Consider the following 18,376-nt stretch of genomic DNA (forward strand, 5'->3'; position numbering starts at 1 on the left):
CTGGGATCAGTGTGTCATGTCAACAGATGTCACAGGTTTGGGAGGAAGAAAAAGTGGGGTGGGGGGTGGGAGGTGGGGCGCTGCCCACAGGCCAATAGCCTCAAAACTTTAGAAGTACTGCTTAAAATGAGTGCGGCTCAACATTAAAACCAACAACCAAAGTCCAGTTGCTGTTTTGGAATTGGACTGGTACACAGATGGCCCTAGGAAAGGCCCTAAATTCTAGCCGTGATTCACTGTGAAGTTCTAAGCCACCAAGAGTTCCTGAACTCCCAAGCGAGGGGCAGAACAGTGTGTCCCAAATATTATTCTTTCCCTGCTCCGACAGGTGAACAAACTGCAAACTCGTGCAGAAGGTTAACGCTGTGTCATCTGGCAGGTGGTCAGGCATTCGGTGCCGGGAGCGCTGGAGGCCACACTGAGACCATCGCCAGCGGGACCCGAAGTGCACAAACCCCACCTCACTCATCTTCCTCTCCAGCTGAAGGCGTCAACTCAGTCAAAGCCAGCAGAGGTGGAGGAGCGGGGGTAGGGAAAATGGTCACTTCCCAGTAAAGTCACTAAGCGGTGAGAAGTGACTGGCTCAGGTCACAATGCCTTGAAGGCTCTGAAGCTGGCCCTGCACTTGCTCCCCTGCAGCGTGGAGGAGACAGGTAACCCTGCTGAGAAAACCCGAGCTAAAACAAAACGACAGTGCTGGGACATGGGAGCTCTAGGTTAGGTTTAAGTCCGTCATTAAAAACAGGTAAAGAAAACTATGCTTTTTCCAAGAACTGGGCCTCACTTAAAAAAAATTTTTTGGAGCCTTTTATTTTGAAATAATTATAACTTCACAGGAAGTTGCAAAACAGTGAATAGGGTGGTCTCACATACCTTTCACCCAGTTTCTCCATTTGTGACATTATGTATGGCAATGCCACCACCAGGAACTTGCCATTGGGACGGTCCACAGAGTGCATTCAGATGGCAGTGTGTGTGTGTGTGTGTGTGTGTGTGTGTGTGTGTGTGTCTTTATGCAATTTTACCCCCCAGGTAGATTCACGTGTCCATCACCCCAGTCAAGACACAGAAGGATCCCATCACCATAAGGCTCCTCGTGCTGCCCTCCATGGCCACGCACAACCCACCTTCCCAGTTGACATTTTTAAAAGTGCATTCACAGCCATAAGGCATTTTTAGCCCTGTACCCCATGGAGGTGGGGCCGATGGGCAGTTTCTCTTCAGAGATGAGACAACTGAGAGATCGAGGGTTTGACCCAGAGCCCCATAGCTACAGGCTAGAATCCAGCTCTCCTAACTTCCAGCACCGCAGCACCTGTGCTTTAGAGCAGAGGGCTTAAGCCCCGGAGGGCACCGGGGCTACTCTGCTGGCTTCTGGGCTTTAAGAGAAGACCCAGCAAGGGATCCCCAGACTCCTGTCAGGCCCTGCGGCCAGAGCCCACAGCACTCACCTTTCACGCCATATCGCATCACGGAGGTGAGCTGCGCCTTGGTTCGGCCATCGGCTCCCAGCTGCAGCATCCCCAGCACAGACGCGATCCCATGGGGGGAGACGACGATGTTGTCCTGAGGCCGGGACTTGACAATCTGGTGGAAAACTTGAATCCCTATGTCAGAGCCTAGTTCCTCCAGAGGCTGAGGATTAAACTGGAGGCATGCGGAGGGCAAAGTCACTGTGACCACGAGGAAGAGGGGGAAATGCCAAGACATGGTTCCAGCTGGCAAGGCCAACCTGAAAATTAGATTAGAAAAAGATCATTTAAATGCTACTGAAATGGGCACTTTGGGGGACTACTTTGTACTCAACCTGATGTGATTTACCTTACCCAGCATAACTGAATTCCTTCTTAATAAAGTTAAGAAGAACAGCACAGATTACATTGGTCTTGACTGTATGTTGTTAGGGGGATGGGAAGGAACAAGAAGGGAACTTCTGCTTGGTGGGTCCCAACTAAGCGCCAGACACTATTCTAATTGTTATTTATTACTCACAGCCACTGTCCATCCAATTAAACCAACATTTACTGAGTGCTGACTGTGTGTCAGGCCCTCAGCTAAGCGCTGGGCATTCAACTGTAAAAAAGGTCGGCAAGACCCCTGCTCTCATGGAGTTTCCATTCCAGAGGGAGACAGAAAATAAACCAGGAAGCAATAAAGGAGTCAGAGAGGGATCAGGGCAGGGACGAGAAAACAGTGATGCCAGCAAATGACAGGCTGGTGCAGGCAACATTAGACAGGGCCCTTATCCGAAGAGCCTCCTCTGCAGAGGGAACACAGGTGGCGAAGCCTGAACGATGAGAGACCCAGCAGGGCAATGAGCAGGGTGCGTAGGGCCTGTCAGGCAGGTAGATGGCAGGGCAGAGGCCCTGAGGTGGGAACACACCTGGTGGTGGAGGTCGGGGTGGCTGAGACATAAAGAACTCGGAGGAGGTGAGAAGATGGAGGGGCAGGTCCTAAGGGGCCTGCAGAGCCTGATCCGGCTCTTGGATTTCATTCTAAGGAAGAAACCATTCACATGGCTGTGATTATCATATAACTATACACCGTATACCTGATTTTCTCACATGAACATATTCCTTTCTTAATTAAAGAATTGTTGATTAAAATAAATTTAAGGGACATCCTTAAATCTACAATGGGTCAGGTCTTCTCGATATGGTGATTTTATTACACGGATATTCTCAATGATGGTGATTTTATTAAATGTGCTTTCTTCCTTGATTACCCTTTACTGAGCTCTCTTGCGCTGTGAAAAATGAGGAGTGGTACATATGTTTATGGAAGAGCAAATACTTTCATTCAATAAGAACCTCAAAGTGGCAGCCAATAAAACAAAAGCAAAAATCGTGATATGGCTAATTTGGTTCCTCCCTCTGGACCAGGGGTCCTCAAACTTTTTAAACAGGGGGCCAGTTTACTGTCCCTCAGACCGTTGGAGGGCTGGACTATAGTTTAAAAAAAAACTATGAACAAATTCCTATGCACACTACACATATCTTATTTTGAAGTAAAGGAACAAATACAATATTTGTATTTGCATGTGGCCCACGGGCTGTAATTTGAGGACCCCTGCTCTGGACTGAAGCTCCTGCTAAGCACAAGCTTCCCAGGAGTGGGTGGGGAGTGTCTGCAGAGAACAAGAGAGAGGGAGCCTCTTAGGAGATAGGTGCCAGGAGTGAAGGGGAAGTTAGGTCTCTGTGCTCCAGGGAAAAGAAGGGGCACTGGGCCCATCAGTAGACGAGTGGATAAAAAAGCTTGGTACATGAAGACAATGGAATATTACTCGCCATAAAAAAGAATAAAATCCTACCTTTTGCAACAGCATGGATGAACCTAGAGAGTATTATACTAAGTGAAATAAGTCAGACAGAGAAAGACAAATGCCATACAATTTCACTTATATGTAGAAACTAAAGAACCAAATAAACAAAAAATAAAACAGAAACAGACTCGCCCTAGCCGGTTTGGCTCAGTGGACAGAGTGTTGGCCCACGGGCTGAAGGGTCCCAGGTTCCATTCCCAGTCAAGGGCATGTACCTTGATTGCAGGCTCGAGCCCCGGCCCTGGTCGGGGTGCATGCAGGAGGCAAACAATCAATGTGTCTCTGTCTTTCCCCGTCCCTCCCAATCTCTCTAAAAATCAATGAAAAAATATCTTTGGGTGACGATGAAAAGAAACAAATAAACAAACAAAAAAACTGAGACAGACTCACAGATACAGAAAACAGACAGTTGTTTGCCAGAGGGAAGGGAGGTTGGGGGGCTGGATGAAAAAGATGAAAGAATTGAGTACCAATTTATAGAACTGTCACAGAGATGCAAATTACAGCATAGGGAATATACTGGTAGTCAATAACATTGTAATAACTATGTATTGGGCCAGGTGGGTACTTAAAATATTGGAGGGAAGGGACCACACTATAAAACACACGATTTTCTAACCACTATGCAGAATAATACGGAATGTAAACTGTAATTAAAAAATAAAAAATAAAGTCTTAGAGCTAAAAAGGGCTTTAGAGATAGAGAGAAAAAAAGAAAGAAAGAAAGAAAGAAAGAAAGAAAGAAAGAAAGAAAGAAAGAAAGAAAGAAAGAAAGGAGGGAGGGAGGGGAGGGGAGGAGGGAGGGAGGGAGGGAGGGAAGGAAGGAATAAATTAGGGCAGCATTAGGCAAACCAGCATTTGGTGTTTCCTCACTTTCCTTTCTATGCGTGTGTCTCCTTCACCTCTAGATCATAGTAGATGGTCAATAAATACATGTAGGATTAAACCTGTTGGCTTAGATACTTCCTATTTTTCTAATTATTTTTCATGGCATCAAAATCATATTTATTGAGTGTGACTGGGAAAATGATTGTGTTGAGTAACTGTTAGAACCCAAAACTTTCCAAGGAGGGTAAATTCTTTGGGGTGGAAGAGGGCTGGCAGCCAGAGATCCCGCCTACCACCCCCACACATAGGGCCACAAGGTGAACACCAAGGCCATGATTCAAGGTGATGTTGCAATTTTTTTCACACATTTTTAAAAAATTAGAACATTCAGAGTTTCTCCAGAGCTTCACAGTAAAATAATTGCATAAAGGCAGGCCTGTCTACATTCAAAACAGCGAATTGACCTACATACGCTCCTTCTGGGGGCTTTCCTATGGCCAGAGTGGCCTACTTTAACTTTGGCTCCTAGGACTGGCTCTAATACCACTACAATCCCGAGTCTCTCTCCGCATGTTGGACATTGGGGAGCTTCCAAATCCTGATTATGGAAGCTTTGCCCATTTTATCTAAAAATTAGACACTTTGTCTTCCCTCCCTCCCTCCCTTTTTTCTCTCTTTTTCTTCCTTCCTTCCTTCCTTCCTTCCTTCCTTCCTTCCTTCCTTCCTTCTTTTCTTTTTTCTCCTTCCTTCCTTCCTCCCTTCCTCCCTCCCTCCCTCTTTCTCTCTTTTCTTTCTTTCTCTCTTTCTCTTTCTTTTCTTTTCTTTCTTTTCTTTCCTGGTGATTAATTTCCCCTTTAAAATGAAGTAGACTACAACCCTGTGGGAAACTGATACAGGGTTAAGCCTCAGACTGACCTGTTGGCAAAGTCACAAACAAGTCCCAGCTTAGAGGGCACAGTCCTCTTAGCATAATTAAGCTTGACCTTATAACACTCCCTAGATCTTATCTGGGAAGCTAACGGGCTGAGGGAAGTGCAGTGTAACTATGGTTAAAACAAGTGAAACTCACAAGAACTGTGTAACTATGGTGACCACTGCCCTGTTTACCTCTGACTATAAAAGGTTGGTGCGGCCTGAGCACCAGTGGAAGTCCTTCCTTCTGAGTTGGACTTACCCGCCTGGTCCCCCAATATTCCCAAATTATCTCGTGTCTTTTCTTTTTCATTTGTGTGCGGCTCTTCTTCCAGATCCTGAACCCTGAACCCTGAACCACGCGGGACATGTAGGGAAACATTTACAACAAAACCCATGCTAAGTATAAAACAGTTTGTACAATCTTGGTTACAAATGGTCAAATTCGGTGACTGGCGCCAACTTCATCAATCTAAATTGTTGACCCTTGCATTATAATCTATTCTGGCTTCCACCTTTAGCATACCATCGAATTTATATACCCAAGCCTCCCAAAGAAATCCTCCTGGATTAGCAAAATTGGAATAAATGTTTGAATCTGCACACTCATAAAGGACATCAAATTGGGTTTGCCTCTGATTGCTTACAGTTGATGCACTTAAATGTTATGGATTTCTGTAGAAGATTGTAAAGCGGGTATAAAGGATCAGTAACAGATGGAAATTTAACAGCCCCAACGTCTCAGAGTCGACAAAGACAATCTTCCGAATAAATTGCCATCTTATTTAGCATCATTTTGCTCGGTTATGAGTTTTTTTCTACAAGAACAGTTCCATTATGAAGTGGGGGAAGGCTGCCATTGGTGTTTTGCTTGGTTTCTTGGATTTGGGACTTCTGGGAGATGACAGTGCAGCAGGACAGTGTCAGAGCTGTGCAGAACTTGGAATCAGAGCTATTTTTGATTGATATTCTGGGCATCACTTCTTGGCCTCCATTTCCTAGGCTAAATGCTCACTCGTCTGAACTCACCTGGCATATGTACATGTGTGAGACCAAGCTTTTACTTCTCTCCAAAGTTCTGTAGCCAGGAGAGTGGATATTGATGCACGAATACTTTAGGCTTATAAAATTCCTACTACAGATACCTATTCATGTCCAAATAGACAATCTTTTACATGGAATAACTGGTTGAAGTTCAGGCTTTGAAATTCTTAGCCTCTAGAGAACAAGGAGGAGATTCTCATTATGGGAAGAACATAGTAACCTCCTGTTTATTTTTAAAAGAAATTACACTTTAAACTTTCAAGTAAGAGAGAAAGAATAAAGATGTTGCTCAACTGTATTACATAGCATCCATGTTTCCATTTCTTGAGTATTCTTTTCATAACAGTAAAGAAAAAGATTAAGTTTAAGTCATCAATGGGGGAAGATCATAAACCTGTAAATAAAGCCATGGTTATAGGCATGTCCTTCCAAATGTGGGTTTCTCCTTCCCCACAAACTTTTAGTTTCTCTTCCTCCAAATCTTTCCTTCTGTGTGGGGAATGTTTTTGATATAACTGGGTAGTGCTTTGAGTTTTAGTGTCGTGAATAACCATTGGTAGTTTTGCAGATGCCAGACTCCTGGCGCATCCCTATGTCTATAAATGCACCACGTGTCAATGGTAGGCAGAGCACCACTCCCATAGAACCCATGACTTCAATCGTCACTTCTACCAGATGATGCTCAAATCTGTAGTTCAAAGCCTCAGCTGAATTTCAGTGCTATACTTCTGTTTGCTGCATATTTTCACCTGATTGCTCAGAACAGTATCTTGGCCTGTGAAATCTACCAACCCTTACAGGGTGGTACGTCTTGTTGCTAGTCCTTGGTCTTGCTCACGTCCAGGCCTTTGCTTCTCTCCCTTACCCTCTACCTACTAAGCACCAGAGTTCCCCCAACTCCGTCCATGGCCTGTGGGAGGTTTCCCTGATTGCCCAGATAGGGCTATTCACGCTCTTCTCGGAATTCCCATAGCATTTCCTAGCTGCACTCTCATTTTGTTTTTTCAAGTATTTTTTTTCCTGCCAACTAGACTGAAAGCTCACAGAGAGCAGGGCTATGGGACTTTAGAATCCTAGTGCCCACAGGGTCTTATTCAGGGCCCTACCATTAGTAGACACTAAACCAGAGGTTGACCCATGGGACTTGCAGCTGCTCTAGCTGTTTGGTTTGGAATACACGGCGTTATAAAAATATTTAAGCAATTAAAAGTTAGAAAATGTCACATACCATCTAGATTTAGAGTTATTCTCAGGAAAAACGAAAATGAATGGGAGTTCCAGTAACTCGGAGTTCTCATTCCTCAGGCAAACATCCTGCACAGCAACCACTCCTCAGGGCTGGGTGCCTGCTTTCCTATAAGCCTCAGCTCCCTTCACTCCCTGTTACCATCACTGAAGACATCCCCCTCTAGGTTGGGAAAGCACGTGGCCAGACCCCTGCCCTGAATGCCACTCCATTGACCAATGAGAGACTAGGAGAGCCAGTCACAAAAGAACCTTAGTTTCAACCTAGTAAATTCTTGTTTACAAAATAAAATAAATTTTATATGTGACATATGAGCTAATGAGATATCTGTCAGCTCTATTTACTATAACAAATAAGATGTAAACAGTTTGGGGAGAAAAAACACTAGAAAGATTCTTCAGGCTCCAACTCTTAGCCAGATGACTCACATCTGTTTTAGGCGGCCCAAGGGTGACTAATAATGGAAAGTACTATGCCTTTCATTCTCTAAAACTGTCTAAAGCAATACATTATTATATATATATATAATTAAAATCTTTATGTCATGAAAGATTTCAAATATATGCAAAAATAAAATACCCCTCCCCCTAGTACCCAATATCCAAATAAAATAATGATCAACTCATGGTCTATTTTATTTCTTTTAAAATCAAAGGCTGTTTTGAAATAAATTCTAGACACCATATAATTTTAAATATCCAACACATACTCTAAACCTGAGGAATATATATATATATATATATATTCTTTAAATATACACACACAATATTATTATCCCACTCAAAAATTAATAATTCTTTTATATGTTAAATATCTAGTTGGTATTCAAATTTCCCTGATTCTCTTTTTAAAAAAATAATTTATTTGAATTAGGATCTAAATAAGGTCCACACATTGCAATTGGTTGATATGTCTCTGTCTTTTAAACAGTTTTCCTCTAGTTGCTTTATTTTTAATTTTTTTTGTGTGTGTGGAACTTTTGGTTGAAGAAACCAGGTTACTTGTCCTGGTGAGTTTCCCACAGTCTAGATTTTGCTAACTGCATTCACGTGATGTGTCTTCTGTACTTCCTGTAAATTGGTGCACCCAGAGCAGGGGTCTGCATGCTCGTGGGTAAGATGGGGCCACACTTTGATTTGTCTGTGGTTGCGTTTAAGCCTCACTACAACAGAGACTATGTGACCAGCAAAGCCAGAAACATTCACTACTTGGCTCTTTGCAGGAAATTTGTTACCTCTGCTCTAGGGGCTAATCAGATTCAAATTTCTTCTTTTTTGTTAAGAATATTTCATTCAGGTGTTGGACCTGGTGCTGGAAGAAGGAAACAATGCCATTTTTCTTCCTTTCTTTTTTTTTCTTTGGTGACCTTAGCAGCTACTCATAATCATTGCTTAAGTGCATTGTTTTATTAGGGATTGCCCAATGGTGCTATTGTAAGTCTAATGTTCCCTCTGCATTAGTTGGAACACTTCTATAAAAAGTAAGTTTCCATAACCCATCACATGGTTATCCAGAGGTTCAATGTGTACAGCAAAGGCAGGATAAATGCTTGAGTTATTCCCTATATTGTTCTCACAACAATACGTTGGTTACCCAGCATTTTTAGAGTTAACCACAGGGATTTTTTTGTTTGTTTGTTTTCTTAATATAATTACAAACTTATGTTTTTAAACATATTTTAAGGGCCTCGATCCACTGAAATTGTATTATCCTTATTGATGTTCAAGAGGAGCCTCCTCAGATTGGCTCCTGAACCTTTCTTATGACCTGTAGTCTCATTAGATTCGTTTCCTGGTTTGACAAGATATTCCCAGCTCATTTTGCCTATTTCTGTCCCAGGTGGAATCAGCCACTTTTCTAGGGGTCTCTGCTTCCTTTTAGAGGGAGACAGGCTTTAGAGACCACAATCTGAGCATGCTCACCTAATAAACTCTAAATCAGCTCTGGGAATACTGGGCATTGCCAACGGGGAAAGTCCAAAATGCATTTGCATCACTCTCTGGACTATGTCCAAATATTGAAGTTCAAATCATGAAAAATAGACTGTTTACTTATGAATTGCTTTGCCTCCCATGGCAATACCACCCAGGGGAGGCACACTGGATGATGAAAAGCTGCAGGAGTGAGCTGGGCATTGAAGTTGGGCTAGAATATCAAATAGAAAATCCTCATGTGAAGGCAGTGAGTCTTACCCTCAAAGTGGGATGCCAACAATGCAAGTGTCTGAAATGAACAACTGGCACACAGTATGACAAGGAAAGTCCCCTAATTTATCTTGGGGGGGGGGCGGGGGGTATGCCAACCAGCCCCTGCCCCCATCAAGCACTGAAAAGGCTTTGATATCCTTCTGGTCTCTGTGATTCTAGGATCCTCATTCTTAGTACCTAGAACCCTGTATTATTCTGCCTTTGGGCTAACTCTTCCTTCTAGAGGGGCTACAGGAGGTAGAGAAAAACAGTACATCAGATCATATGAGAATCATCAGATTCCCCAACAGTTTTTTTCATGACAGTTTTTCTTCCCAAAGAAATAAATGTGAAGGAAAGGTATTGCGCTGCCAAATTGAGCCTTAGTGGCCTTAAGTAGGATTGACCTGCCCAGCAGCCATGCCAAATGTTTCTCACCAATATTCTTACCAACAGGCAAAGGTCTACTTCTTCAGGGTGTCTGGCAAGGGGCAATCTAGAGACCTTCGGGGGTTGACCTGCAGATATTAAGGCTGATCGGGAAAGTGACAGGAGTTAATACACAAACAATTGAGGTTGAGCCTCAAATATGGTCCTGGAATGGCCAGAGGACTCTGGTCTCTCAGGCCTCTACAAACATCCCTGAGATACATTCACCCAACCCTGTCTTCATTTTCCAAACATCTTCCGCATTCTCTTAAGGCGGAAAGTTAGATGAACAAGCAAAAGTGAAGTGCATTTTGATACCCTGGGAAATGTACTGAGTGGTATTCGAATGAGTCAGCATCTTTAAAACTTCAGAGAAGAACAGGAAATGCTAACTGATCAAAGTGACTGCAGCCTGGTGGTTTTAAATGTGCTCTTTCAGGTTACTGGGGAGAGGCTTAGAGACCTCAAAGTGTGTACTTGATCTATGATGCTAATTAATATAGCCAAAAATGAACTTTAAAAGACTCAGGAAAGAAATGCTCAGCCACAGAGGTGTATGGCAACAATGTTTAAAAGGTTCCTCCAATGAAGACGCATGCATTTTATTAAATATACTTGAACTGACATCCAAATGCCTTTTATCCACATTTATTTATTTATTTCTCTCTCTTTCTATTTAATTTATCTTTATTGTTGAGAGTATTACAGATGTCTCCCATCATTCATACTTTTTAAAAAAAAAATTGTATTTTTCTTAATTTAAGAGAGGACGGGAGAGGGAGAAGGAGATAGAAACATCAATGATGAGAGAGCATCACTGATCGGCCGCCTCCTGCACTCCCCACACTGGGGATCGAGCCTGCAACCAGGGCATGTGCTTTGAGCAGGAATCGAACCATGACCTCCTGGTTCATAGGTCAATGCTCAACCACTGAGCCATGCTGGTTGGGCTATCATTCATTCTTAAATCTCTATTGGGCTGAAGGAGGAAGGCTATGAGGAAGAAGGTAATTGGGGCTTTGTTAGTTGCCTTTTAAAATGCAAGTTTATGAGACATTTATTCTATTTTCCTCTAAGTGTCAGGGAAAATTAATCTAAGGGTCAAATCCCATTCTATCAACTAACCAAGAGATCCAGGGCAACTCACAATCCTTATTGGCCTCAGCTTTCTCTTGTACCATATTAGAATAAATTTTCAAGGGTGGTCATGGGAGTTACATAAGCACAAACAGAAAGATAGTCAACCCTAAGGTAATAACAAAAAAAAAGATTTGGGGTGTAAACATGTTCACTGTACAGTTATTTCTAGTAGAAAAATCATTATAATATTTTTTGCAATAAGTAATTGCATAGCAATTATCGTTGCAACCTCAATTTCCAAGGGAAGGAACACTGTGGGTGATCTTTCACCAGCTTTGTGCACCTCTCCTCTAGCTTCTGGGTGCTTTGACACCAATAATTTGCACCTGTCACCTTAGGAGAATTGCAACTGGGAGTTGCAGCCCATTTTCTTACTGGACTTTAGGTGGCTAGGTGTTGACACATACCATTCCTCTACCCCAGAGGCCAACAGCCCCTGACTGACTACTGGTCTGGGAGTATGAGAGCCCAGCTTCTTTGCCTCAAGGTGGCACAGAACTCTCCAGGATCAGGCTGAGTGTGGGCCTTCACCTGATATCCCTCCACTTGATTGGCTGATCCCTTTCTAACACCCTCTTCCCCCACTCTCTTACTCTGTCACCTGGGAACTGTTCCTCAATGAATGGTTTGCACTTTATTCTTGGCTCAGCGATTCATCTGGGAGACCATGACCTCTGACATCCAACGGTAAGGGTCAGTTCATGACATCCCTCTAACACAATATCATAAATATATGGTAATATATTCTGCATATATCTTAATTGAAAAGAAAACTATGCTATAATTAACTATGCAAAAATTCTACACAGGCACAAAAAAGACTAGAAATATGGATATAAGATATCTCTATATTTAGTTCAGATGGTGGAAATATGAATATAATTTATTATTCTTTATACTGTTCTGGATGTTTTACAAAATATATACACTGAACACATTACTTAAAACAAGCAGCCCTTTTCTGGTTATAAAAACACAGCAGCAGGAACGCAGATCAGCTGAAATGTGTAGCAAGGAGGAGCAGAAAAGGCTACAGAGCACAAGAACCGTGGTTCAATAACAGAATCATAAAAACTGGAATAAAAAGTGCAGTTGCTGGAAAAACAGAGAGTTGAGAAATAATATAGTGAGAGCCCTTTATATATAGTAAAATGAATGTTACACCCCCTTACAACCCACAGACCACTCCACATTGAGTTTTTTTCAGTAAGTGGTGGTTCTATTTTGATGCACATGACTGGAACCATTCATGTGACTACATCTACACACTAGATGTTTAATGGCAAGGATTATAGTTTATTCATTTTTTTTTTATGCCCTGAGTTTAGCAGAGTATCTGGTATATAGTAGAAACTCAATAATGTTTATGAAATAAATTGTAGTTCAGTGGAAATGAACTGATTTCATTCTTATTTTAAGCAGCAGCAATTTTTATTGCTAACTTAAAAAAATCCCAACTTGCTTAAAACTTGTGGAATGCATTCTCAAGTACTCAAAATTAATGGCCACCGTTTATGGAATGTCTACCATGTGCCAGACCCTGTACCTGGAGCTTTATATATTCAACATCTAGTTGAACCCTCGACTTAAGATGTAGGCATGAGTATTTAGATGCTATAGATATTGAAAACAGAGGTCCGGAAAAATTAAATAACTTGCCCGGACCATACAGATCATACAAGGTGAAGAGATGTCTGAATGGACTCTTAGCTGGTATGTCACACTGCTTCTTGTGATGGAGTTTAAAGGGTTGACCGAGGCAGAAGTGAGGAAACACTGCCTTCTTTCTACCTCTCTGTCCTGTGCTTACATCACCAGTGTCTCGGAGTAAACAAGTGACCACAGCTTTACAAGGAACAAGAATGGAACAGAATGTTTGTTACTCCAGTGCAGTGGTTTTCAGCTCAGAGGGGGTTCCACGGCCCCCGGGGGGCATTTGGCGACGTCTGCAGATGTTCTGGTTGTCATACCTGGGAGGGAGTGCCACTGGCATCCCGTGGGTTGAGGTCAGGGTTGCTGCTGAACATCCCACGATGCACAAGACAGCTCCTCACCACGGGGAATTATCTGGCCCAAAACGTCCATCAGTGCCAAGTGCCAAGAATGAGAAACCCCGCTGGCCCACAGGAAGGTGCACATTCCAACTCCCCCCCAAAGTGGCACACGGAGGTCCCTTGGACTTTCCTTACTTTAGAATCCAGGCTCCAGTCTGAAGTCACACACTGCTTCTTGTCAAAGCAGCTACAGCATTGATGCCAATTGTCACGGTGGTTCCCCCTGGAATTTCCACCCAAGGCTTCTCTATGTGGGAGAGGAAGGAATCCAGCCCATTCCCCTTAGTGGCTCCCAGAAGGGAGGGTTTAGTGACCAGTAATGAAAGCTCTGAGCGTCAGCCCCCCTTATCAAATCAGGCTCCTGGACAGCCTGTTGGAAGAGGTGGGGATGCCTGTGTTACCCTGAGCTTCCTGTGCGGAGCATCAGGGCGGGTGTTTGTCCACACCAGGCCCCTCATCAGACAGCTGTTCCTCGCAGGAGGAAGCCTGGCCCAGCCTCCGGAGGCTGCGGATCCTCCTGCACCGCTGACATCCTTCCAATAAAGCAGCAGCAGCAGCAGCAGCAGCAGGGAATGGCTGACATAACCAGTCATCACCTCCTGTGGGCCCCGCTCCGCTCCCGCTGCCTGGTTGCTCTCCCAGCCCCACCATGGCCTTTGTTTTTGTTTTCTGAACCAAAGCTAGCTTTACCACTCAGGTTCAAGGAACAGAAATGCCAGGTATAAAGAGAAAAACCCCAAACACGCTCATATATTATTCTCCATTATTCTTAAGTCCATTGTACTTACTCCCTGGGAACTTACTGAACTAATTAGTTAAGCAAAACTGAGCCCCAACTGTGGGTCAGGTATCTGCATGATAGGAAATGCAAGCCTTTCTTCCACCGGCATGTCCTTCAATCCTTCTCTGATGGCTTTTTGCACAGGTGATTCTATTAATGGCGAATTAATCATTTCAGGATTAGGACGTGGAGGTGGAGGGGGCCGTGAAGGCCATTCCTCCAACTTTTCTTCCCGCTCCTCTCTAGGAGGAGCAGAGGGAACCAGGCAAGGAGGCTCCTCCTCAGCCTCTCTAAAAAGCTCTAGCAAACGCGATATTGTGTTCCCCATGGAAAAACAGTTTTTTGAGGTAAGTTTTATCCTGCTGCTGACCTTTTTTCAGGTTCTGACTAACTTTTTTGGCAACTTTCAAGATCTAACGTACCTTCTTCAAGAAACCAAGGGTTATTTTCTATAATAATACACACACACAAAAAAAAAACTATAAGAGATTACCTTCTAAAATTTTAACTCCTTAAACATGCAAATCAAAAGTCTATAATAAAGTTTCTTACTTTTTTTTTTTTAAGCCGAATCTACTTTTTAAAGCCGAATCCTGCCCCGTTAGCCTGGTTAAGAAAACGTTCCCACACCACCTACAGCTCCGGACCACTGTAGCTGATTGTGGGCGTTTGTGTGCGGTGAAATAACCCCTCACCTTTACGGTGAATTTTCCTACCTTTATGGTGAATTCTTTGTTCCTCACTTTTGCCAGTGAAACTTCTTCCCCCCCGCCCCCCGCTCTAGCGAAACCTTCACTTCCAGAGTCCCCATCGGGCGCCAGATGTCGTGTTTCCCTCCACGTCCTGCGTGGTTCAGGGTTCTGGTCTGGAAGAGGAGCCGCACAACAAATGAAAAAGAAAAGACACGAGATAATTTGGGAATATTGGGGGACCAGGCGAGCAAGTCCAACTCAAGAGGAAGGACTTCCACTGTGCTCAGGCCTCACCAAGCTTTTTATAGTGAGAGGTGAACAAGGTAGTGGTTACCATAGTTATACAGTTCTTGTGAGTTTCACTTGTTTTGACCATGGTTACACTTCCTGCACTTCCCTCAGCCCCTTAGCTTCCCAGATAAGATCTAGGGAGTGTTATAAGGTCAAGCCTAATTATGCTAGGACTTGTTTGTGACTTTGCCAGCAGGTCCGTCTGAGGCTTAACCCTGTATCAGTTTCCCACATCTCACCCTTTTTTTTATTATTAAGCTACTATAACTTACACATCAAGAACAAAACTCTGGCTATTAAAACAATAACAATGCCAATCCGTAACCCAAAACATTTTAAAACTTAAGCATAACATTTCAAGGAACAAAAAATGTTTTAAGTCCCAATTTCAATGTCCAACAGTTCTGAGTCCAAGTTTCAATGTCCGACAGTTCCTTATGTGTACATGTCAGCAGTGATATTTCAGTTCTGGATGGTGGACAAATGGTGGCAATGCAGGTCGGACCCTCTCTGGTTTGATCCTGGGCAACCTGCAGCGACGCACAGCTGCTGACTGCTAGCATGGCAAAGCGTTGTCAGCATCTCCATCTCTGAACTGTCTCTCCTCTTGTCTTCATGGCTGGAGCATTCCTGAGAATTCCTTGATGTGTAAGTTATAGTAGCTTAATAATAAACCATGGTCAAAACAAGTGAAACTCACAAGAACTGTATAACTATGGTAACCACTACCTTGTTTACCTCTCACTATAAAAAGCTTGGTGAGGCCTGAGCACAGTGGAAGTCCTTCCTCTTGAGTTGGACTTGCTCGCCTGGTCCCCCAATATTCCCAAATTATCTCGTGTCTTTTCTTTTTCATTTGTTGTGCGGCTCCTCTTCCAGACCAGAACCCTGAACCACGCAGGACGTGGAGGGAAACACTTACGACACCAACTCCTACTTTCCTCCCTTCCCTGGTGAAAAGGGGGCAGGGCCCAGCGACAGAGGAAGGACACTCAGCAGGTGAAGGTTGAACTGGGTCTCCAATATCACCCTGCGCCAAATTATCTCCAAAATGCCACCTGCGGGAGGTCCCCTTCTGCCTGCTGCGATGCCCTCCTTTTCTCAGAAGGAGAGCTGGGAGTCGGTGGGAGCCTGTGCATGACGGAGGTTCTTCCTCTAGGTGGGGAGGGCCCTTGCTTGGCAGTTAAGGGGAGGATGTGGGCTTTATCAGGCAGGAACTCCAGACTCAGGGAGCCACCCCCACTGGCCAGGCAGAAGAAGGTCGAGGGCACCAATATTCTACTGTGTCGACAGGGACCAGCATTTCTAGGTCTGAATTCACAATTAAACCAACTTGGTTCTTTTGAAATTGGGGTGCTATTTCCAAGGCTGCCGTGTGAAACACTGTCAGGTGGTAGGTACAGTTTGCCCATTTACCTATCTATTTCACAAATCCTAGTGGAGCACCCATGGGTCAGGCACAGTGCTGAGGTAGGAGCGTGCACAAAAGTGGACCCGGTCCCACGCTCCTGGAGCCGATGGACTAGAGCAAGGGTCCTCAAACTACGGCCCGCGGGCCACATGCAAATACAAATATTGTATTTGTTCCCGTTTTGTTTTTTTACTTCAAAATAAGATGTGCAGTGTGCATAGGAATTTGTTCATAGTTTTTTTTTAAACTATAGTCCGGCCCTCCAACGGTCTGAGGGACAGTGAACTGGCCCCTGGTTTAAAAAGTTTGAGGACCCCTGGTCTAGAGCCTGGCTTCTCATCAGGGCAGGTTCGTCCCTCAGGGAACATTTGGCAACATCTGGAGACATTTTGGGTTGTCACAACTGGTGGGGAGGATGCTACTGTCTAGTGAGCAGAGACCCGGGATGCTGCTCAACATCCTGCAAGGCCCAGGAGAACGCGGCCCAGCAAGGACGGTCTGCTCCACAACATCAACAGGGCTGAGGGGGACACTGGAGGAGGGCCACGCAAGTGGACACGGAGGATGAGCTGGATATGACTGGACAAAGGGGCAGAGGAATGGGGACAGGGCTCAGTGTCCCAGACGGAGGCCTGGAAACAGATTCTGAAAATGTGTTCATTTTAACACTATACCACCTTACAGTCTTTCTAAGACAAGGTCCACTCTGTCTGGGGACAAACAGCGCATCGTGACACACACCAGAGTCCAAACGAGACAGAAGCTGAAGAATCATTCACACTCATGTCCACCCTGCCCCACGGCTTCTTCCTCAACCACCAGGCACCGCATGCTAGAAGAGGCAGGAAGTGAAACCCTACTTTTACTAGCTTAGTCATTATACTAAAAGCATGACCCAAAAAGGAAAGACTGGTAAGTCAGACCTCATCAAATTTACAAATATTTGCTCCACAAAAGACTCTGCACAGATGATGAAAAGACAAGCTGCAGGCTAGGAGAAAATATTGCCACCCACCTATCTGACAAAGACTAGTAGCTAGAAAATACAAAGGACTCTCACAATGCAACAGTAAACAGAAAACAGCAATCCAATCAAAAATGGTCCAAAGACACGGACTGACAGTTCACTGAAGAGGATACACAGATGGCAAATAAGCCCATGAAAAGATGTTCAACATCATTCGCCATTAGGGAAGTGCAAATTAAAACCACTACACACCCATCAGAATGGCTAAAATAAAAACTAATGGTAACACCAAATGCTGGAGAAGATGCAGAGAAATTGGATACCACACATTGCTGGTGGGAATGTAGAGTGGTGTAGCCACTCTGCAAAAACAGTTTGGCAGTTCCTTACAAATCTAAACACGCTTTTAACCATATGATCTAGCAATCTTGGACATCTATCTCAGGGAAACGAAAACTCATGTTCACACAAAAATCTATACGCCAATGTTCATAGCAGCTTTATTCGCAATAGCCCCAAACTGGAAAGTATCCAGTTGTCCTTCAATAGGCGAATGATTAAACAAATCATGACACACTCACACCATGGACCACTACCCAGCAATAAAAAGGAATGGACTATGGATACACACAGCAACTTGGATGGATCTAAAGGCAATTATACTGAGTGAAAAAAAGTCAATTCCAAAAGGTTACATACTATGATTCAATTTATAAAATAGTCTTAAAATGACAAAATTATAGAGATGGGGAATATATTAGAGGTTACAAGAAATTGGGGAAGATGGGAGGGGAAGGGATGGATGTGACTGTAAGGGTGACATGAGGGGGCCTTGTGATGGAACTATTCTGTGTCTTGACTATGGAGGTGGCCATACAATATACAGGTGATAAAACATCACAGATGTGCACATACACACACACACACACACACATACAAACACATACACACATCAATGCATGTAAAACTGCTGAAATCTGATAAGGTGGATGGATTATACCAATGCCAATTTCCTAGCTGTGGTATTTATTGTTGTGTCCTGTAGCTATACAAGATATTACTTTGGGGGGAAC

General features: G+C 43.8%; 1 protein-coding gene across 1 annotated transcript in view; it reads right to left on the minus strand.

The window, feature by feature from the left end:
* SERPINE2 (serpin family E member 2) overlaps positions 1-18,376 on the minus strand; it is a 57,616-nt gene that overhangs the window by 20,085 nt on the left and 19,155 nt on the right. The window contains exon 2 of the mRNA XM_070422244.1: positions 1,452-1,732. Within this exon, the coding sequence (XP_070278345.1) occupies positions 1,452-1,710 (259 nt within the window). The 5' untranslated portion in view covers positions 1,711-1,732. The remainder of the gene's footprint in view (positions 1-1,451; positions 1,733-18,376) is intronic.

This window comes from Myotis yumanensis, unplaced genomic scaffold, assembly GCF_028538775.1.
Source record: "Myotis yumanensis isolate MYYU_CA2020_CCGP unplaced genomic scaffold, mMyoYum1.0.hap1 SCAF_8, whole genome shotgun sequence".
Lineage (NCBI taxonomy): Eukaryota > Metazoa > Chordata > Mammalia > Chiroptera > Vespertilionidae > Myotis > Myotis yumanensis.